The following is a 22487-nucleotide window of genomic DNA, read 5'->3' on the forward strand; positions in this document are numbered from 1 at the left end:
AGAAACAAAAGACCAGAGTATGTGCTAGAGGCAAGAAGATCTGAACTGACAGATAAACTGATCTGTTCATGTTCCATCACAGAAACCTTGCTGCACAACTCAGTCCCAAAATATCCTTGGACTTGCTCCTAGACAGAATTACAGAGAGCAAACCCAGCAATCAGGTTTCTCTTCAGCCGTACTGCCAGGACAAAAATAAGCTGATACAATAATGCTTGTCTGGCATTGGTAAGCCTAAAGAGGATAGAAAAGCAAATTAAGATCAAGAGGAAAAACTGATTGAGAGCTTGTTGTGTTATAGATATTCTCAAATATCAATCACTCACATCCTTTCTCACACTTCACATCATCCATAAGCCCGGAAGCAGAATCTTTACTCCCAGTTGTAGCAGTCTTGGACTGCTCTCAGGTAGAGATTTGGATAGCTTTACAATTGTAGCTTGTTATCAATTGTGGTTACAAGAATCTAACTGGAAAGATAACTCTCACTTGTTCCATTTATTTTATATATGAATCTAGTTGCATAATCTATTGATTGTAACATACATCATACATGCTATGCAAACTGATCACAAAAACTGATCCAGATAAACTGGGAACCACAATGGGTTGACTGAAAAAACAGTGATTAAGAGAGTTTTGCAATCTAGTCAGCTGGTACAATGAAACTAGACTTGCATGATGCAAAGATTGAGACATACATACCTGCTAAGCCTGATTGGTTGGGGAGGGGATGTCAAAAGAACAATTGGTTGAGATTTCACTATGGGGCAAGTCTGGGGCCAGTGCTTCTGTGGTGCCACTGTGACCCCACATGGCAAAAAGTGCATCTGGGGCCACACTTAACAAAGCCTGCGAGCCAAGAATGTATCTAATACACTACTTTTAATGTGTAATACCATAATTTAGCAGTCTTTTGGCACCGCTAGGCTAAACTAAAATGTAGTGCACATTCTATAGCAATTACAGCTAACAGAAACTGGGGGGAAAGTGCAATTTCAACTACAAATCAAAACTAATTTAGTGTAGCAGGCCACTAATTAGCTGTAATTTTGCCTTAGTGGGCTGTTGGTCTTAACAGGTTTGTATCATGGTAAAACTAAACACCCTAGATCATTAGTGGCAAATGCTACACTATATTTTTAGTGGTGCTGATTACATTTAATGTAATAGACATTGTTGCACAAGCACCACAAAGTGTGCAGGTGCAAGTGGGGCTTACACTCACTTAACACAATTCCCCCCTAATGGCAGGCTTTCTGTGGCTGGTGGCAAAGCTACCCCTCCCACAGGGAGGGACTTGTGTATAATTGTAACTTTTAAGCAGGAGCAGGAAGGTCTTTTGGCTGGGAGGCTTTTAATTTTTTTTATAACTCCTCCCCTGGCATCTCCATGCAACTGAACCAAATATACCATATGCTACATCACCTTCCCTACAATTTGATCTGCTCAAATTTATCTCTATCATCATTGATTGACCTTCAATAATGTTTCCAAAAATTGAAGTGTTCCCAATGGGGATCCATCAGTTTGTGACTCTGGCAATAATTTTTCCAGCTACAAGACGAGTGGCTCAAATTTCTCCCAAGGACAGAACCTACAATTATGTCTATTCAGTTTGCTTTTGTCAGTTTTGGCTTTTTGTGTAGCAGATACTTTCTCCTCCGGCTTGAAGTGAGAGATATCTCACAAGCCTCTCCTATGGAGAACGCTCGGCGCGGGTCCCCCGAACCTCCGTTTGAGTGGCTTTGTTAAGCTAGGGGCTTACGACTAAAAAGGAGGATGTTGGCATGAAGTTATCTCCAAATGGGCTCATTGATTGATTGGTTACTTTACAAACAAACAAAATAAGGAAAATAGAAAATTAAAAAAATTAAGACATGTCAGCTTTGGATGCATAGAAACAAAATAGTACGACAAAGCAGCTGAAAAGAATGGATGAGAAAAAGGAGATTCAAGTTCTCCAGGGATCATTAGGTTCTGTCCAAGGAGTAGCAGCGGAAGATTTGGAGTCAGGATGATTCCAAGAAGAAGAGTTTGTGGGCATGGATGACTGGCGGTTGGGGGAAGCCGGTTGATGAGGTTTATCTTGTGGGGAATGAGTGGCTGTAAATTTAGCGATCTCTGAACGGATGGCTGATAGATCAAACGTATTGGGTTGATTGGCCTGTTGAGCTTGATTGGAAGACGTATCAGATGAAAGAGAGGGGGAAGAATCGAGACTGGCTTTTTGATCAGAGGCCGGTATTCGAGATGTGGAAGCAGATGATGCAGAGCGAGCGTGTGATTGGGGTTCGCGGGGTGGATGATCGTCGTCCCTGCGAGCAGGTACAGATCCAGAGATTGAGTGAGTCTTCTGGAGGACTAGAGAGGTCGGTCGTACGTTCTTCAGCTTTTTGGTAAAGTTGAAGATCATCCGCTTCTTCTCTTCAGCTTCTTTCATCGTCTTCAGCGCCGACGGTTCCTCTTCAGGGGCCTCATCTTCCTCCATCGCGTCCGGCTCGTCGAAGTGATCGGCTGTCACTTTAAATCCCAGCTCTGCCAAGACCACTGGCATCTGGGCTCGATAACTCATGTGTCCGACCACGATTCCGGTCAAGTTGACGTTCTCCATATCAGGCACTGATGTGACTGGACTTAGCCCAGCCACGGTCTGGATACCTCCCGTTGTAGCTCGATATAGATATCCGAGGATCCAGTCATTTTGGCAGTACCCATTGACGAACCGACCAGCGACGACACCTCGAATCTCGCGCCAGGTTTTTGCGGGCGCAGTCACTGTTGCCCCTAGAAGGTAGACTTCCTGAACTATTCCGTAGGCCTTCTGACGAGCCAATTCAACCAACGCATAGAAGATCGCCCGAGCACCCAGTGAGAATCCGATCAAACTCACTGGCCGGATACCGACGTGACGCTTGATTAAGATATCAGCTAGCAATATTCCAGCCGCTCGGGCTCGAGCGAGAGCATTAGACCAAGGATTATCAATCAGATAACCGAGTTTCGTGAGCATCAAGGGCCATTGCAATGCACTCATTAACGCCGTCAATACGGTCGCTTGTAAGACTTGTTGTCCCACCTGAGTCAAGACTTCAGAGGTTAAAATCTTGAGGATGTTTCCTGTTTCTCCCATCATCTCTGGCTCCCACAGAATCGAAAACACATCTCCCATAGATTGATCCATCACGCTGAACGGCAGTCGAACGTCGTCATTCGCACCTTCCATAAATCTAGTTGTAGCGCCCAGATTAGAAGAAAATAAAATCGGTAAGCACGCAAAAGAGAAACTCAACAGAAAGGAAGGTTGTCAAGGATAGTTCACTCACCCTGGCAGAGTTAAAAAGACGTTTACTCGGCGATTGTTATGCAATGGAAGGATCTTGAATGTTGTTACCGACTGAGTGCGTTTACCCATCCCCCTTCCAGCAATATTCATCCCCGTGACAGTTCCGGCAGTCGTGATGACAGCAGCACCACCAGCTCCGGCGAGGAATCCAGAGGTGCCACCAATTCCGATGGTTGTAAATCCAGCGGCCAAGCCAGCGCCAATGACGGGTGCCAATAAACCCGCACTGAGACCAATAACCAAACCACCGCCGATCGTAGCCGCGCCCATCATGACCAATCGTTTCCTTTTCGATTTCCGATCGTGTTCTTGAATTACCTCAGCATTGTTTTCTTTCCTCACATCTTCTTCCACTTCGAGCGCTTCTGTCAACCGACGCTCAAACAGGACGACATCCATCCACGAAAGACGTAGTTTATGCGCACATCTTCCTAAAAACACCCTCGATCGAGCATCATAGATACTATCCACAATCAAAACTAGAAACAAGTCACATAGTACCGTCCACCGAATATCTAGAGTCATCATTTCATCCGAGGCAGAAATCGTTTTCGAAATGCCGGGCAACGTGTTGGGTAGCTCATCGGGTTCCGGAGTGGGTTGTTCTTCTCGGTTGGGAGGCTCAGAATGAGGAGGGAAGGAATTCTTCGAAGGTTTGGGCGTTTCTGAATCATCCACTTCTTCTTTCACGGGTTCAGGAGGTGGATCAGATTTAGGAAGACTGGAAGATTCAGAGCCTGAGGCCCAAGGTATGTTGGAGCTTGCGGGATCACTTGCGAATGGTTCACCACCTGACTGAAATGAAGTCCGGAAGCCATCGCTATCAGAGGAGCCAAATGGGTTGGTGTTCTCGTTCTTGTTAGTCCAGGCATTCTCCATACTAGAACGCGATCTGAGAGAGGCGTCGTCACTAACAGATTGGCTTGATGAGTGTTCGAATGATTTTCTTTCTGATCCATCGGACGTGTTTGAATCAGATGCATCTGGATCATAATTAGGATTTTTGACTGTATGTGTGGTGATCAAACATTCGACTATATCTTCGGCCAAAACTCCATGTTCAGCCAGCTGCTGAATCATCTGGCGCTCTTAAAATAGTGGATGATGAATATAGTTTGATGTATTTGGAAGGATGGCGAGCAGGCAGATGTGATCAATTGGAAGTCGCACAGTGAAGTTGAACAAGAAGAAAACAAAAATAATAGAAGATCCAATAAGCTAGGGTTCTGGGACACATGTTGGCTTGAAGATTGAAGTCAACAAACAGTTGGAAGATTAGTTGAATACGTACCACGGCTTTCGATGTCCATATGCTTACAAAGCTGATCTATGATATGTGAACTCCATCGTTTCATACTTTCAACCGCTGGAGTGACTTCGTTATGACCGCCTCGTTTCAAGGAATCCAGCATCTCCTTCATCACCAAGCTGCACATCCCGACATAAGCGATCCTCTGAGCTTCGTTCAATAAATTCTTGGTGGCTTGGAGTTGATTGAGTGCAGTCATGTCATGGTCATAGTCGAATAGGTATTGAGTCTTCTTATTCAAATTGTCTTCATCTGGATCATCGTCAAGTCCTAGCCTAGTATATTTCGATTCTTCTAGATTTTTTGATTTCTCTCGCCAGTCTTCTCCTCTGGATGCAGCAGCCTCTGATAGATCAAGTAGTTTTCCAATCGCATTTGATGATGGTACGGTCTCTCGTTCCGGACTACTTGCGGTTGCACGCTTCGGTGGAATATATCTGAATTTCTTCTTGTCTTCATCATCGTATGCTGAATCGTCTGGTCGGATGACTGGCATCTGGATTAGATACATTCATTTCAGCGAACTAGTTCCACCATGTTGTTATCATCATAATTGTCCAGAAAAAAAACAGCAGGTGAAATGAATAAGGATGGTGAGGGGGATAGAAAACGGGAAACAGCAAGGGCTTACTTCTTGCCATTCATCATCGTCATCAGTTTCGGTCTTAACGTTGTTGGTCTTGAGAGTTGTAGTTGGTGCCATAGTTGGGCCAATGGGAGGGGATGTCCTATGGTTTGCTGAGTTGAGGAAAGTGGTGGTAGGGAATTCGAAAGTCCCTCCCCAAGCGGAATTGTCCCGACAGGATCAATATGGAGTGTCCCCACCGCGCCGCGGAGCTTTGATTGACGAAAGCGGTTGCGATGCCAAAACCCAAAACTCCGCACCCAGAATAGTCTCCGACATGGCCTCCAGAGTATATGCAGGAGGCGCTGATCATGTGAGTAGAAAAGCCCCATCTGTGTATGTAGAATCTGCCTAATAGCTTCCAGGGTACTCTTATAACCGGCAAAAAGCTAATCCCTATCCTTAAATTCTATACGTGCAGCTGCTAGGCAGTATGAGTAACGCACCAACAGATGATATTGGAAGACTTCCCGTAGGATCTACGCCCCCCGTACAGACTAAAATTTCACAGATCTAAACCTCACTTGCTGGTGATAAGTGATTGAGATCAAGTTCTCACCAGCCAGTAAGGTTTAACCTGGCCTGACAGATCTGGCTTTTCAGCCCACGGGAAGTCATTGATTTATGAGGCGGCGGGGGGTTTTGGTCATATTTCCTGAGGCTTCAAAAAATGACTCCCAAATATTGGGAAAAGACTCCCAAATATTGGGAAAAGACTCCCAAATATTGGGAAAAGACTCCCAAATATTGGGGAAACAACTCCCAAAAGCTGTGTTACGTTGCCTGGACCAACTTTGGGAGTTGTTCTCCTAAATCTGTTTTTGATTTGGGAGTCATTGCTACCAATTTTAATATTGTTTTGTTGGATCAATGGGAGTCACTGCCCAAAAGGCCCTTTTCAGGGGGACCTCCACCCCCGGATAACATTATTACACAACATGTAACCCCTGTGAAGCATATTCCCTCAACAGATAAATAACATCCATTCTACCACCAGGGCCTATGCTGAGTTGGACAGAACAGCTGCAGTAGCACAGCATGTATCATGCCGTAGCAGTTTGTGCACTCAGCACCTCTTCTGTGAGGTTCCTGAGCCTGAAACAGCTAGAAGGCTCAAAGGGCTCTACCTTCCTTGGCATGGGGGAAGCCCTTCTGTCTCACATATGCCTTGCTGTGTGTGGGTCAAAGGGGAGAAAATGTCTCTCCAGCAAAAACTGTTTTCAGTTTTTGCCCTCACTGAGATGAGGAAAAGATGTTTTCCCCAAGTAGACACTGAAACTGGTAGCTCAAGGAGTGGCACTGCCAGCAAATTTGGCTGAGATGAAGTCATCCCAGTTTAACTGGGATGTACTCAACCAATTTAGAATGGGTTGATCTCATCCAATGAAATATAAACCCAAGGGGTACCTTGCATTTAGGTTTCATCAGTTGATATCAACCAAGTTTAAATTGGTTGAGTTCATCCCAGTTTAAATTGGTTGAGTTCATCCCAGTTTAACTGGGATAACCTCAACCCAGCCAATTATGCTGGCAGTGTGGTGGATGAGGTGCCAAGCCCAAGCCCCCTGCCTAATTGAGTAAAAAAGAACTCAAGTGAAAGGAGAACTTCCTGCGAGATGATGTGATGAGCAGAAAGGCTAGGGGCACATGGAGAGATTCCTGGGACCCAAGCCTTGCTTGAGTGGCCTACCTATTAGGGGGGTTCACAATTGAGTTTTACTAAACTTTAAAGTAAAATTTAAGGCCTTTATGAACAAAATTTTAAAATTTTGGGAAAATGCACAGCAGTAGGTGATACTGATCAATCAGTGCAATTGATCAATTTTTTAAAAAAATGGTTATAAACACCTTAAAATGTGTCCCAAAGTTTTGTAAATTTCAATTGTGAAACCCCCTGGCCTGGCTGTTGCACCGCTTTGGTGTTCTGGACCTGAGCTACTGCCAACAAAGGTTAGTTACGCTACGCATAACACATAGATAACGGTAATGTAACAGAATTTTTGCCGTTATCTATGTGTTACGCGTAATGTTGGTGCAATCATGTTATTGCACCACAGGAAGGCCCTTATGTTTATGTTACTTACGTTATTCAATTGGGGCATGCATGGCCCCTGATAACAAGCAAATATCAAGGCAAAAACAGCCTTAAATGGTCTTTGTTTGCGTTAGCAGCTGATATCAAGCAAATATCAAGGCAAAAACAGCCTTAAATGGTCTTTTTTTGCGTTAGCAGCTGATATCAAGCAAATATCAAGGCAAAAACAGCCTTAATTGGTCTTTTTTTGCATTATCCAGCGGATAACGCAATAACAGGCCACTTTTTTGAGGCCCATTACGTTAGGCATTGTAAAGCTCAAAAGTGTTCCTGAGAACCTTTTGCTGAGTGTAGAAAGGGATGTGTGAGGGAACCTCTGCCTTTCATGGGTCACTAGACACTAAAACAAGCCCCCCAATCTTAGATTGGAAGGTTTATGTAGTGATAGTAGAGGTGTATCAAAAGATAGCCTACTTTGAGCAGGTGGCTTAAGGGTTATGGTGATGTAGCTGATGTGTAAGTGTTTCTAATGTATGTAAGGGTGTAAAACCACAATACAGAGTGGGGCTAATACTGTAGAGTGAGCAAGTATTGTACTGTTATGGGGTAAGCTGAGTGCAAGTAGTTTGCTGAGGGAAATTACAATTGGGGGGAAGAGAGCCTCCTTAAATAGACAAGAGTGAGACATTTTAGCTCCAGGGGAACAAGAGAATGAGGGCTGCCCTGAAGGCTACAATGAGGTATTCTGGCTGGTGGTTGACAGGTCACATGAGGTCATGATGTCATATGAGGGAATTCATCTAGTGAGAGATAGGAGGTGAGATGTTTTTGCTGGCCTGGCCTGTCAAATGATGTCATCTGCAAGCTGCATGAGGGGTTTTTGCTATCTTGACACCTGCATGATCCTGCATGATGCCATCTGTCAACTGTCAGACTGTAGCCCCTATTACACTAGTCTACATGCACCTGCAAAGCCTGCATCAAGTGTGCATAACACTTAAGGTTGCAACCCGGGCCTCCGGGTTTGGGTACGGCTCTCCCGAGATCCAAACCCGGCATATCTGGCTCTGATGCCAGGTATCCGTCAGATCTCTTGCTTTTTTTGGAATTTGCGCTACTTGACGTGAATGTGGGATCCCTGATCATCCCTGGACCACCCACCACACAATTTCTCTCGTCCAATGCCTGCAAAACGCCCTGTTGAAGAAGTGGAAACCAGCTCTGACTCAGACTCAACTCAGATATCAAACAAATCACAGCTCCTGCAAAGACTCAAGATACCAGCAAGAAAAGCTGGGTCTGGCAGTATTTCAAGACAAGGCGTTTGTCACAATGTTTTTCAGGTCAACAAGAATCCTGGCAGCGGTAATGCGTGCCTTGTAAAACTTGCAGTTGACAGGAAAGGATTGACAAAAAGTATGGCAAATCACTTGGACCGCGTTCATCGTATATGCAAAGGAAAGTCAAATGCGGTTGCAATCACCAAGTTCTTACAGAAGGGGAAAGTACCCAAAAAGCTTGATTGTGAATCCTTGACCTCTGCTGTTGCTTGCTTTTTCATTAACTGCAACATCCCATTCCACGACATTGACAATGAAGACTTTAGAGAAATTCTTCGACTTGCCAATCCAGAAACAACCCGATTTCTATGCAGAAAAGATATTCTTGCTGCCTTCATACGGAAATATTTTGCGCAAGGACAACAAGTTATCCAACAGCAATTCCACAAACTCGACTCTAGAAAAAGTCTGACATGTGACACTTGGACGTCTCCTAGCAACTTATCTATACTTGGAGTTACTGCGCACTGGATCACCAAAGACTTTTTACTCAAGTCAATGGTCTTAGCTGCGGTACCAGTCAAAGGCAGCCACGCTTGGATTCACCTTGGCAATGGAAGTCACCTAGTCAATGTACTTAGGCTTTTGGCATATCTGATAAGATCTTCTGTATCACAGCCAATAACACGTCAAACAACGGGACTATGGGGACCCATTTGGACACGGCAATCTCTTTCAACTCAAAGGAACACATGCTTGGTTGTATGGCCCATGTGATCAATCTTGCCGCTCAAGCTGGAATAAAAGCTTTTTCCAAACCACCACCAGCGCCACCTGCGAGTATGTTGGGGATTCTAAACGATTGACCATCTCCAGATGAATTCTCTAGTATTGTCTCACGCATTGGTGGCTTTGCAACCTTTCCGAAGCGCTCGCCACAAAAGTCAGCAGCCTTTGACGGAATTGTCAAAGGTATCATCGGAAAAAAACTCTCGATGATTCAAGATGTTTCCACTCAATGGAATTCAACTTTTTCCATGCTTGAAAGGGCATTGAAACTTTGCGATTGCATAAAAATCTTTTGCAAAACAAACAACTTGAACAAAGAATATGACCTCCCTACCAGCAAATGGAAGACAGTCCAACAGATTTGCAATTTCTTGGAACCTCTCAATGAAGCGACAGAAACGGTCTCGCTTGATAAAACCACCTCACTTGTCTTTGGAGCACCGGTATACATCTGTTTAATACAAAGGCTCCATGAGGTAAGCCTTTTGACAGTTGATTTCAAGTTCCAACTTCATTGCTCTTTCTTTTACTAACTTGGGGTTTTGGTCTAATCTCAAAACAGGCGAGTACACAGTATGACGCTGAGGGACTCATTCCAGCAGCCAAAGACATGCTTGATAAGCTGATGGGTTATTTCTACGCTGCTATGGAAAAACCGGTCTATCTCTGCTCGATGCTGCTTGATCCGCGTATTAAAACACACAAACTCACTCCTGAAGCCCTCACTGCCAGCAATCTGGAGGCACTGATCTGCTTGAAAAGCTGGCTTGCTCGGGATTTTATTGATATCAATGCCATCAAAGTGGATTCTCTTTGATATTGTTTTTTTTGCATGCATTTATGGCTTGAATGATATAACAAAATGAAATTTTGGCCTACTTTTTTGTCTACCCTGTGCCTCCACCTGCGTACCCAGGTATCCAATTTGATACCAGACTGCTAGAAATGCACCCGTGACCCAACCCAACCCGGTATCCAATTGGGTAGCGCCAGATCATTGGGGTTTGGGTCGCAACCTTAATAACACTGCATGACATGTGCATAGCTCAATTTAATGAGTTCAGCTGATGAGGTAGGGTATATGTGAAGGGTAGACAAGCTGTCAGGGTGGTCCATGTAACAGATTACATGGTCCTGGTTAGGTGTGGTTCATGTAATGGATTAAATGCCCTGAGTATGGTGTTTTGAAGGGGTTGTAACTTGTGATACAGAGGGTTTGTTCATGGTGTCCTGTGTAGTTTTGGCCGTAGAATCCAGTGGTGCCGCCATATTGGTTGATTTGAGAGTGTACATATGAGAAAAAAAGGAAATTTTGAAATGGGCTAGATGGGTAACCATAAAGCATACAACAGCGTGGGACTTAAAATGACACTGTTATTAGTAAAGTAACGGGGAGCCCCTAGTAACAAGGGTGGTTACGTTACCCAAAAAAGTTGGATAACGTAGAGTAACATAACTACCCTTTGTTGCTACTGCTCTGGGCCAAGAGAGATGAGAGATTGTATGTCATGCTTGCTGTGGGAAAATTTGCATGGATCCTCCTGTGTGATATCTACCAATCATAGGCTAGCAGATCCTGTTAGGGAGCAGATCTAATTCTACACCACCAATTTGTTTCCTTGGATGTGCTGTGGGGTCTAAAACAGGGCAGGCTAGACCTGTACACCTTGCATCTGACAGTAGGTGCAGGTCAACTGCAGCAATGGGTCAGATTTATTGGTCTGAACCATCTGAACAATGTGTCAGGCCAACCCTGCCAACACATCACTTTGGAATTGTGCTTGAGTCAGGGGAAATGTAACACAATCCGGCCCTGGGGAGCAGGCCAACATCCTCTGTAGGTGGGGCCAGTCCAGAATCCACATGGGCTTTCCCAACCAGTAAATAGAAGGGCTTGCCCAAATGAGCAAGCCAATGCTTTCAACTGGCTGGTTCCACAATGAAAAAAGGCAAGGAACACCTTGGTGATCATTCCCTTGTAGACCAACCTCATTCTTTGGTTGAGCCAATGTCAAGCCAGTCAAGAATTGAAAAAAATAGGTTTTTGAATCAAGTGTTCCGTGCCTTTCTCCATCTAAGGGAAAAGGCTACACAGGAGATAAATTACACAAAAGAATAAATTACATGTGAGGTCTTCAAGAATTGGAGGATCTTCCACAATGAGAAGACTCACAAAATTGGTATTAGTGTTACTTGTTTGCTCTAACCAGCAATGCAAAACAAATGGTGTCTAGTTGATCAAGGCATAGCACTGCTCCAATGCTGGGGTTTTTGGGGTGGTGAAGGAGAACTTGGTTTCAACCCTGGGTGAGGTCATTTTTGGTGATCTAACCCTTTGTTGTCAACCCAATACCCACCACGGCACCAATGGCAGGCCCACATTGTGAGACTCAAAAGTTGTTGTGAAATCCTTTTGCTGAATGGAGAAGGGGATGATGGAGGTGCAAACTCTGCCCTTCTATACTATCAGATAACAAGACCCACCAAGCTAAGCTTGGCAAGTTTTAATCAAGTGATAGGTCTGGTTCCAGATGCAGGTGTTCAATGACAGGTATGTGAAAGATGTGAGGGTTTATGATGATTGAAAAGGGTAAAAGTTGACTTGATTTTTCTGGTGGGGTTTGAACACAGGTCCTCAAGAGGGTGATATAAAACGTTGAGAAGAGTGCCTAGGCTGAGAAGGGTATATGTCTCAGTTGGGAGTTGAAGCAGGAACCAGTTAACTTGTGACAGGCAGGTGATATGTCACCCAAGAGATATGAGACTATGAGAATATGAGAGTGAGCTCAGTGGTTATTGCAGATATGAGGGATGATGTGGTATGTTATAAGGGTTGACATAAAGTGTAAGGATGATGATGGCTATGGGTGGTATCTGTATAACTGGTGGGTACTGAACTGAGGGAAAAACAACTGGGGGAGAGAGCTCCTTATATAGACAAATGTGAGGGATTTTAGCTACAAGGGGGACCCTGGATGAGGGATTTTAGCTGATGGACTGTGTACAAGTGGTTTCATGACTCAGAAGATAGTAAATACAGGCAAAAAGTGGGGTGAGAAATGAAAGATGATGTCATGCTAATGCAAGGAGTGCAGGAATGGGTTCAGAAGACTACATGCAGCTGCAAGGGGTGAATAACTGAAGCGGGGACATGTCAAATACAGAAGAAATGGGGTTGGTCCTTAGCATATGCAGTGGAGATAAGAGGGATAGAAAAGAGTATGTGTTTGTCTGGGGCTGAGTATGTGTATACCCAGGAAGGGTGACAGGTTGATGACTGGGGCATGTAAAACATATTTCTGCAACAGATAAATGCCATGCAAATATTTCAGGAACAAGTAACCCCATGTAAAATTTACAACAAGTAACCCATGTATTAAGCTTGTGCAACATGTAACATGTTCCCATGGACCCACATCACACAATCCTAATGTAACATGTGTCAGCCTGTATGTAACTAACCGTGTCTGAGAGGGTTGTTACTATCAAGATGATGGTGTAAGATGCCAAGGATGGGCCAATGGGTTTGTGGTAAGACCTGTAAAACGTTTCACTCTATCAGTAATCTTGACTGAGAGGCTTGCTCAATTAAGGCGCATCCAGATCAACACAGGGTGTTAATAGGCATCCAAGGAATAACTCAACTTGGGTTCGTGGTTTTACCTACAGAAAGATAAGGGTAATCAAGAGTTGATGTTATTCCTGAATTGAAAGATGGGTGAGAATGAAGGCACTGTTTAACTATGTATGTGTTAAACCTTGCTATAATAATATTCTGAGGGATAAACAGTCCTGAGGGGCGTGTTTATATAGAGGGGAAAGAGCAGGAGGGAATATGAGGCGCTTGGAGGCGCTTCAGGACCAGGGGGGAACTGGAAGCGCTCAAGAGAAGCAGATCCTCATGAGGATCAACATTGGAAATGATCAGGGCAGTGTAATGATCAGTACTGATCCTGGATCAGTAGCTGTGCACACTAGCTGATCATAACCAATCATTGATTCCATTCAGTGCTCTTTGAATTGGATTACATCATGTATTGTTTATGTAATTATATCATAACCAATATATTATGTAAATGGGGACTGAGGCGTAACAGGGGATAAATGAGTGATACCTGTCTTGGGGTATTTCATGTGTACAGTAATATTACAATGTATTGTAATCTTACTGTTGCACGTAACTTAACTCTCATAACAACAGTACATTATGGTAACTGTATTTAACTATGGTTATCTGTAATGTAATGTATAACAGGAGTACATTCTTAAGCTTGTATCAAATGATATACATATGTAATAAAGGTGTAAAAAGGAATGTACTATATGTAATGTGAACAATTGCAGGTACTTGGTACGTGTAAGGTACTGTGACATGTACTCTGTGGCTGACAACATGTTTCTGCAACACACAACCCCTAGGTAAGATGTTCCCGCAACATGTAAGCCCCAAGTACCCCACATGAATGTCCCGCACCATGTAAGCCCCATGCAAAAAGTTTACAAGCAGTGTCATCCATGCCTAACATGTAACATTTACGTCAGGGTGTAAATGGGTCAGGCTGACCTGAAACCAACCCAAGACCCGTTGGGTTTTGGGTTGGGTTCCGGCATGTTCTTAAAGAAAATGGCATGACCCAAACCTGACCCAACCCATCTTGTAAAATCGTTGGGTCGGGTCCGGGCAGCCTGTTTCCTAATCGGGTCGGCCTGCAACCCAACTATAGCTATGGTATTCAAAATTGCATAAGATTTTTTTACATAAAATCATAAACTGCAATTTTGGCTGGGAGATGTCACTTGAAGTTTTATGCACGCTGACATCTCCCAGCCAAAATTGGTTTTATGATTTTATGTAAATAGTGACATATGCAATTTTGAATACCATAAGCGCCTCCAACAGTCAAGTAGGGGGGTTTTGGTGCCAAATAGGTTGGGTCAACCCAAGACCCAAAGCGACCCAACCCAAAAAAGTATGATATTGGGTTGGGTTTGGGCAGCATATTTGAAAATCTGCCCCAACCTGACCCGACCCGCGCCAAACGTTGGGTTGGTTTTGGGCGCTGTTTTTCAACCTGAACCCAACCCGTTTACACCCTGACATTTACGCACCACCCATGACATGCACAAACACCATGTAACCCTTAAACAACATGTACACCAACACTGGGTCGCTACGCTATTTCAGCGCTACGCGTTAGCGTAGCGGCAAAAAGCGCCCATCTATTTTGCATAGTGTTAGCGCGCTGTTAGCGCCGCTACGCTGCGCTAATTACAGCGGCGCCAACAGCGCGCCAATCCTTTGTTAGCGTTAGCGCGCCGCTACAGTCGCTACGCTACGCTGCGCTGCGCTACAGCGCTTTTAGCGGAAAAAAGCCCTTTTTTCCCGCTAAAGGCGCTGTAGCGCAGCGTAGCGCGCGCTCTTTTGCGCCCTGAATGTGTAGCGTTAGCGCAATTGCGCGCATCTGCGCTAACGCTACGCTATCAGCTAAAATAGCTGCGCACCGCGTGCGCATAGCGTTAGCGCATATGCGTGCAATTGCGCTAACGCTACGCTAAAAAATAGTGCATTTGCGCTGCGCTACGCTACGCTAACCGCTATGGTTAGCGTAGCAACCCAGTGTTGTGTACACACACCAGGTAACACATGTACACATGCACCATTCAACACGTAACATGTCACCCCAGAAGTAACACCCCCCATGTACCACTTTGTTAGGGTTAGGTTCAACTGGGGGTGCATACGCCACTGTTAGAGCCAAAGGCTGGACAGAAAGCGCTGTAAAAACTGCAAACTTCAACACAAACCTGTAAGAATTGGATCATTGGAAAGGAGAGATTCAGGCAGTTCTTTTGAGACACTAAAAATGATACAGGACCGGGTTGCCATGAGGTTTGAATTCAGTAATGCATGATGACCAACGTTGTGGTAGAAGAAAGGTGTCCTCCAGTATGAAATGACCGGAGCAGACCCTCTTCTATGATGTAAGACTCAAAAGTGGTTGTGAAACCCTTTTGCTGAATGGAGAACGGGATGATGGAGGTGCAAACTCTGCCCTTCTATACTATCAGATAACAAGACCCACCAAGCTAAGCTTGGCAAGTTTTAATCAAGTGATAGGTCTGGTCTAGTTCCAGATGAGGTTGTTCAATGACAGGTATGTGAGAGATGAGGGAGTTTATGAGGAGTGGGAAGGGTGAAAGTTGACTTGATGTTTCCGGTGGGGGTTGAACACAGGTCCTCAAGAGGGTGATAAAAAAGTTGAGAGGAGTGCCTAGGCTGAGAAGTGTATATGTCTCAGTCGGGAGTTGAACCAAGAACGGGGTAACTTGTGACAGGCACGTGATATGTCAACCAAGAAAGATGAGAGTTGAGAATATGAGAGTGAGTTCAGTGGTTATTGCAGAATGAGAGGGATGATATGGTATGTTATATGATATAAAGTATGATGATAAAGATAATGGCTGATGGGTGATGTCTGTATAACTGGTGGGTACTGAACTGAGGGAAAAATACTTGGGGGGGAGAGCTCCTTATATAGACAAATGTCAGGGATTTTTGCTACAAGGGGGACCCTGGATGAGGGATTTTAGCTGGTGGGCTGTGTACAAGTGGTGTCAGAAGATACTAAATACAGGCGAAAATTGGCGTGAGAAATGAAAGATGATGTCATACTAATGCAAGGAGTGCAGAAATGGGGTCAGAAGACTGCATGCAGCTGCAAGGGGTGCATAAATGAAGCGGGGACATGTCAAGTACAGAAGAAATGGGGTTGGTCCCCTGCATATGCAGTGGAGATAAGAAGGATAGAAAATAGTATGTGTTTTGCTGGGGCTGAGTATGTGTATAACTGGGAAAGGTGACTCAAGGGGTGTGACAGGTTGATGACTGGGGCTGGCCGTGTCCATGAGGGTCAAAGAGGGTGTAACTTCCAATCCAGCGGGGTTCCAGTGACATTTCCAGTGGTGACTAGGGGTGAAATTGGCCATAAAATCCATTTCTGCGGTCTGTTTGGTGGTATCTTCAGGCCTAGGGTGAGTAAATATATGTATGAGAAAAAACTTTTGATTTTTCACTTTTCCGTCTACCACAACACAAGATAATCCCAAGTAGTCAAGGTAACTCTAAACTCAGCCCAGCATAAGCACGCAATGAACTCCGCTGAAGGAAAAGAAGTCTATAGCAAAACAATAACAATAGTAATACATTGCAAAAGTAAGATAAGCCACCGTAAAACACCGCAAAAGCACCACAAACACGCAAGTGATAGCCATAAAAGAAGGATACATACCCACAAGAAACCACAATCAAGAACCTCTGCAAACACATCCCACAGAAAAAAAGAGTAAGAATCATTAAAGTAAAAAAAAATTCCGCAGAAGATAGCATAATCCAATCAGAATCTCCAGGAAGGAACACCCCCCTCTATATAGACATATCTCCACCGCTCCGCTGTAGATACTGAACCAAGAGAAAGCTCCGCGGCATATCAGAACCCAATAGAAAAATAAATAAATAAAATAGAAATCCTCCTCCCATCCCATCACGCACAAGCTGCCTGCCTCTGCTCCCACATCGTCATCTGCGCCTCCACCGCTCGCCGTAGACATTCACCAAACTCCTGATCATCCATCATCCACACCCCTGTCTAGCCTCTGGTGTTGGGATCCCACTTGCCGCCTCCGCCCCAGCTGCTTCCACTGACATAGCCTGCGTCAGCTGCCACGGCTTCCCCCAATCACTGCGCCGCGCTGGACTGCCTGGACTCAGCAAGTCTGCTCCTCTCCGCACACCGCAGCTCCGCCGCCTTCAACCGCACGCTTCGCACCTAGCATATGCACTCCGCTGCTCCGCCTCCGCCGTTTGAAGGTCCTGTGCCGCACCAGCTACCTGCAGAGCCCTTGTGCCCCGCAGCACCTTGCACCCGGAAACTCCGTTGGACACTTTGGCGCCTCGCGCCAGACTCAACCACCACAACATGCAGCCCTCATATTTCATGTTCTGATGGCACACTATTGCCATAATTTTCATGGCACAGAGTATAAGCAACATAAGAATATCTCTGACATTTTTAGACTGTTTGGGTGTGTAAAAAAAGCTATACAGTTAGTGGTAATTTCCCACTAAGCCAATCATGCCCCCCTTATATCTCATGTTAGTATGACAGCATATTGCTAATAATCTGATAGCACAGATAATATACATCATTAAATATTCTTGAAAGTTTTATAATGTTTGGGCCTGTAACAAAAAATCTGTATGGTTAGCAGTCAATTCCTCTGGCTGTGCATCCCTCAGATCTCATGCTCTGAGTCTGATGGCACACTATTTCTAGAAACTTTCAGGTATTTCCTTTTATGCATGATGCTCTGTGATCTCAAATTTTGATGTATGTAGTTCATGGGAAAAAAGGTATGAATATGGCGGTCAGGCAGATAACAAAACAAACATAATAAACTAGTAGCCACAACTCTCAAATGAAAAGTCATTTTAGGAGAACGACTCCCAAAAAAGGGGCTAGGCCACTGTCTGGAGCTGGTCAAGAATTGATTGTGGCAATGTAAATCCAAATTTGGGAGTTGTTTTCCCAATATTTGGGAGTTGTTTTTCCAAGCCCCTATTTCCTACTACTAACAATGCTGGGTCAACTATGCTAGTACATAGTGCCTCTGGCACACTAAACAGTGCCTCTTGCACAGTTAGTAGTGCCTCTGGTACAGTTTAGAAAGTAAATTATGTTTGTAGTGAATGATCCTGATATTTAGTATTACCTCCTCTCCCCAATTTCCAATGAGCCCAGCAGTCCTGCAGTCCTAATAGAAGTTTGCAGTGGCTGGCACTGGGCATGAGCAGCCCACATCCCCATCTTACCCATCCTGGCCATCGTAGCTTGACCAGCTTTCCATCGGCAGCAACCTAAAACACTCTGGACCCTCGCATCCATGGACTCAACATGCTTGCATGGCAGCTCGAACAGCTTTCCATCAGCAGGAACCTACAGCACTCGAGACATCATCATCAAGAGCCTCGGATCCATACTCCTACAAAGCGCCGGCACAGTGCACAAGCCAGTGGCCATTTTTGAATCTGTTGGGGCCTCCATCGATGGGGACGCAGCATGCAGAACAAGAAAAACACGAGACAACAAAGCAGAGCGGGCGAGGCGATGTGCGTCTATAGAAGTCTATGTACTCGGGAGGGGGGTCTATGCAGATTCTCGGCGGGGACGGGGCTCCAGAGCATGTCGGGCTGGCGTGTCCGTCGAGGGCCAGAGAAGAAGGACGTGCGGAGGACGATCAACGAACGGCGGCTCGGGGCAGGGAAGTGAAGAGCGGAAGGAAGAGGAAGACATGTGTGAGGGCCAAGGGCACCAGGCTCAACGGAACTGGAAGTAGTTGGGAGAAGTACGGAGCCGCTTCGGGAGGCCGAAGCCGGACACGAACGCGTCGATGAGCTGGGCCTTGGCGGCGTTGAAGGCGCGGACACGGGCGCGCTGGGCGGCGTCGAAAGCCGAGTGCTCGGCCGGCAGGGCGAGGAAGGGGCCATCGTCGATCGCGAAGTTCATGGTCTTCATCTGCGCCTCCCCCTTCTTCTCCGCGCCTGCACACGCGCCTCCATCTGGGGCAGCGGCTTTCCCCGACCCGTCTGTGGCGTCGGACGCGGGTGGCACGTGGCCGGCGACGAGCTTCTCGCTCTCCTCAAACCAGCTGGTGGCTGGCTGCCCGCCGTCCTGCACGTTCTCCCCGGGCTCCAGACTTGCACCCACCAGAGACGTGTTCTTCCCGGCGGGAGACGCCTGTTCCGCCGGCGTGTTCGCCGCCGATGGTGGCGGCTCCACGCCCGCGGGGCCGCCGTCCACGGCCTGCTCGCTGGAGGACGGCGCCGGCGGAGTCTGGGGCCCAGACACGTTCGGCAGGCCGGCCTCAGCGGCTGCCGGCGAGGCTTCAAGACCTTGATCATCCAGGCCTTCCTTCCTCTCCGAGCGCTCTTGAGCCTGGTCCCCATCACGGCATCTTTGCTCGTCTGCAGACGCTGCCTGGTCTCCCCTGGTGCCCAAGCTTTCGGAGCGCTCCTGGGCCGCCGGCAAGTCTTCAAGACCTTGATCATCCGGGCCTTCATTCCTCTCCAAGGGCTCTTCGGCCTGGTCCACATCCCGGCTTATAATTTGCTCCCCTGTAAGATCCGGCTGGTCTGCCCTGTTGCCCGGGCTTTCGGGGCGCTCTTGAGTCTGGACCGCATCTGGGCTGATTTGATCGACAGCAGGAGCGGCCAGGTCAGCCCCATTACAGCCGGCGCAGTCAGTCATCGTGGTCTCCTTCACGTCCTCATCATCGCAGAGACGCTTGATGGACGCGCCCAGCTCTTGGAACGCCTGTGGGTCGGCCCGTCTGGCTCTGATCCAGCGCTCATAGTACTCATCCAGGCTCAGATCGTTCAGCTTCAAATGGACCAACATCTTCCCTAAATTCGTCGCAAATGTGACTGAACTGACTTCCAGTAATTTTGCACATTGGTTGATCGCATGTCCTTCATGATACCTGTGATCGAGTAGGAAGATATTAGCATTCGCATGAGAGAAGGGTGTCTTTGCCAATGATTCCCGATGGGCACAGATGACTGACCAGAGTTGCCAGGACTTCAGGACAGCCGGAGAGACTCTAGTCTTTAAGCCGACCAAAGCGGGAGCTAGAAAGGTTGGAGCTTGGACGACCCACTTCTTCTTGACTTCAACACTCTGGGGGCCTTGGGCGGGAACGAGAGTGCGCCATTGCTTACGTTTGATGGGTGCCGGGCCGGGCCATTTGGCTTTGGGGAGTGCTGCGGCGGCCGCCTTGGGTTTCGGGGCGTCTTTGGGGTGGGTCAGGACAAGCACTCGGGGCTTAGGCGGCGGCTGGGCAACGGATGAGTATGGTCCCACTGGCGTCGGCGGCTTGGGCGCCTGCGGTGGGGGCGCCGAACGGTCGTATGTGGGCTCCAGAGATTCGATGTATTGGAGGATCATCAGCCCGGAATCGGTCCTCCTGATCCGCCCTTCGAATAGTTTGAACAAATGCATGGCCACTCGGATCGTAGCCATCACATCCGAAGCTGCATCTGTTTGTTTTTTTAGGAGGGGGGAGTGGATGGGGGGTCAGTGAGTCGGCACGTTGTCAGAGATGAGTGAAAGCACATACAATGGATTTGGGTGTCGCTCAAAGGTTTGGTCCAGTCGCTGGTGCGAGTGTCGGGTTTGGGGAGGTAGAGCTTCAAGTGATCGGCGACGATCTGCTGGAGGGAGATGAGACGGGAGTAGCCGGAGGCGCAATCGGGCTGGCCGAGGGCCCTGACGAGCCGACTGAGTTCGAGGAAGCTGTTGAGGAACGGCTTGGGCCCGAGTTTGTGGTCGCGGATGAGCTTGAGGCCGTCGTTTCGGATGCCCACGCCGATCTTGACGATCTGCGGGTTGACGAGGAAGTCGAGGAGGGAGGGAGGGATGATGCCCTGGGTGCGCCAGCCGGGCTCGCGCGAGATCTGGACGATGAGCACCTGGGAGCGACTGGCGAGCTGGAGAACGGCGGTGCGGTTCTCGTGCCCTCTGGTCCGACTGATCGTCCATTCCATGTCGAAGGCCACCGCCACATACGGCCCGCCCTCGAGCTCGGCTCGGCCACAGGGGAGCGAGATGCCGTCGGTGCAGAGCGTCTTGATCAGCTGGGGCAGCTCGGAGATCGGGTGCTGGTCGGAGGGACACTGGATGATCTTCTGGGGACCACAGGCGGGGTCGTCAAGCTCGAAAGCAGGCAGCGTGGCCTTGAGTGTTTCCTCGCGCCAGACGGCTTCTGCTATCTTGGCGGCTTTCTCCTGGGCAAGAGCGGCGGAAGGGTCCGGCTGGTGTGCGGCGCGGCCGACGGCAGAGCTGAAGCTGCAGATGAAGCGTGTGGCAGGATGCGACGGCGGCGGCCGGGCGGGCGAGTTCAAGGCGGGGAACTGGGTCGCAGATGGCTTGCGGGTGGGGTTTTTCCACGGGCCGTCCGGGAGCTGGCAGGCTAAGGAGTCCGACACGGAGACCGGTCGTGGATTCGCCGAGAGGGCCGGGAAGTCTGATGGCGTGAACTTCGGGCTGGCTGGGGAAGGCCGGATGGGACTGCTGGGGGTCAGGTGGGGGGACGGAGGTGGGCTGGGTTGATCGTCTGATCGGTCTTCGAAGTCGCTGTCCGGGCTTGCTTCAGTGTCTGCCACTGGGGGCGTAAGTTCCTTGGGCAGTCGGGTCTTGCCGCTTGGGGGTTCTTGTTTTGCGGCATAGGGCTTGTTGCTTCCTAGCCAGTGCTCATCGTCAGACGTTAGGATGCCTTCGTCGTCCGACTTGAAGTACTCGTAGAGAGTCTTTCTCCAAGCGTAGGAGGTCTTTTTGGGCTTGCCGCCGTCTGCGAGAAGACAGACCGATCGATGGGAGTGTTAGGTTCACCGCATGGGTTTTTTTTTTTTTTTTTTATAGAAGAAACTCGCGCACCCGATGTTGAGGAGCCTGGTAGTTCGTGGCGGAGAGGGTGCTCAGTGGCGGATGGCTGGCGTGTGGGGACATCGACCGCCGTTGTGCCCGCGCAGGAGTATCGGGAAGACTTCGGGCTGGAGGGATCAGAGGGATCGGAGGAGTCGAGGGAAGCCGAGCGACGGCGGACGGAAAGCATGGGGCGGGGGGGTTTTCTGGTGGGGGAGCTGGCGCGCTCGCTGGCGGGTCTGCTGGGGATTTCCATGGGCACGGCGAGTGGAGGATAGGAGCGGCGTGGAACTCTGGGGGTGGGCAGGGCAGCAAGCTTTGGAGGCAGTCGCTTGTTATAGCCGGCGGGAGCGAGCGCGTTTCGCCGGAGCACTAGCAGGCATGGGAGTCTGGCGGGGGGGGAGCAGCCGCCCAGGCGTGTCGAGAGGAGTGCCATGGCTCAGACGAGGCTCGACCCGACTCGTCTCGGGCGCTGCCTCCGAGCGACTCCTCGAAACGCCGGAGTAGCCAGGCCGAGGGCGATGCATAGCTGTGCGGGTGGTGGCCGTGCAGGCTGGGGTGGGGTCATACTGGCCCATCGGACTCATGAAGTCTTCAAGCAGAATAGCCTTTCCAATCCTCATGAAT

At 47.8% G+C, this 22487-nt stretch overlaps 2 protein-coding genes across 2 annotated transcripts; both read right to left on the reverse strand.

The window, feature by feature from the left end:
- Window positions 1–1954: 1954 nt before the first annotated feature.
- Window positions 1955–5358, reverse strand: PtA15_1A468 (uncharacterized protein; the record flags this gene model as incomplete). The annotated part of the gene is made up of 4 exons (XM_053165498.1): window positions 1955–3230; window positions 3327–4434; window positions 4638–5151; window positions 5287–5358. The coding sequence occupies 4 exons, from the start codon at window positions 5356–5358 to the stop codon at window positions 1955–1957; spliced, it is 2970 nt and encodes a 989-aa protein (XP_053016684.1).
- A 13400-nt stretch (window positions 5359–18758) lies between these two features.
- Window positions 18759–22296, reverse strand: PtA15_1A469 (uncharacterized protein; the record flags this gene model as incomplete). The annotated part of the gene is made up of 4 exons (XM_053165499.1): window positions 18759–19920; window positions 20005–20476; window positions 20557–21786; window positions 21873–22296. The coding sequence occupies 4 exons, from the start codon at window positions 22294–22296 to the stop codon at window positions 18759–18761; spliced, it is 3288 nt and encodes a 1095-aa protein (XP_053016685.1).
- Window positions 22297–22487: the final 191 nt, after the last annotated feature.

Source organism: Puccinia triticina, chromosome 1A (genome assembly GCF_026914185.1).
Source record: "Puccinia triticina chromosome 1A, complete sequence".
NCBI classification, from domain to species: Eukaryota; Fungi; Basidiomycota; class Pucciniomycetes; order Pucciniales; family Pucciniaceae; genus Puccinia; species Puccinia triticina.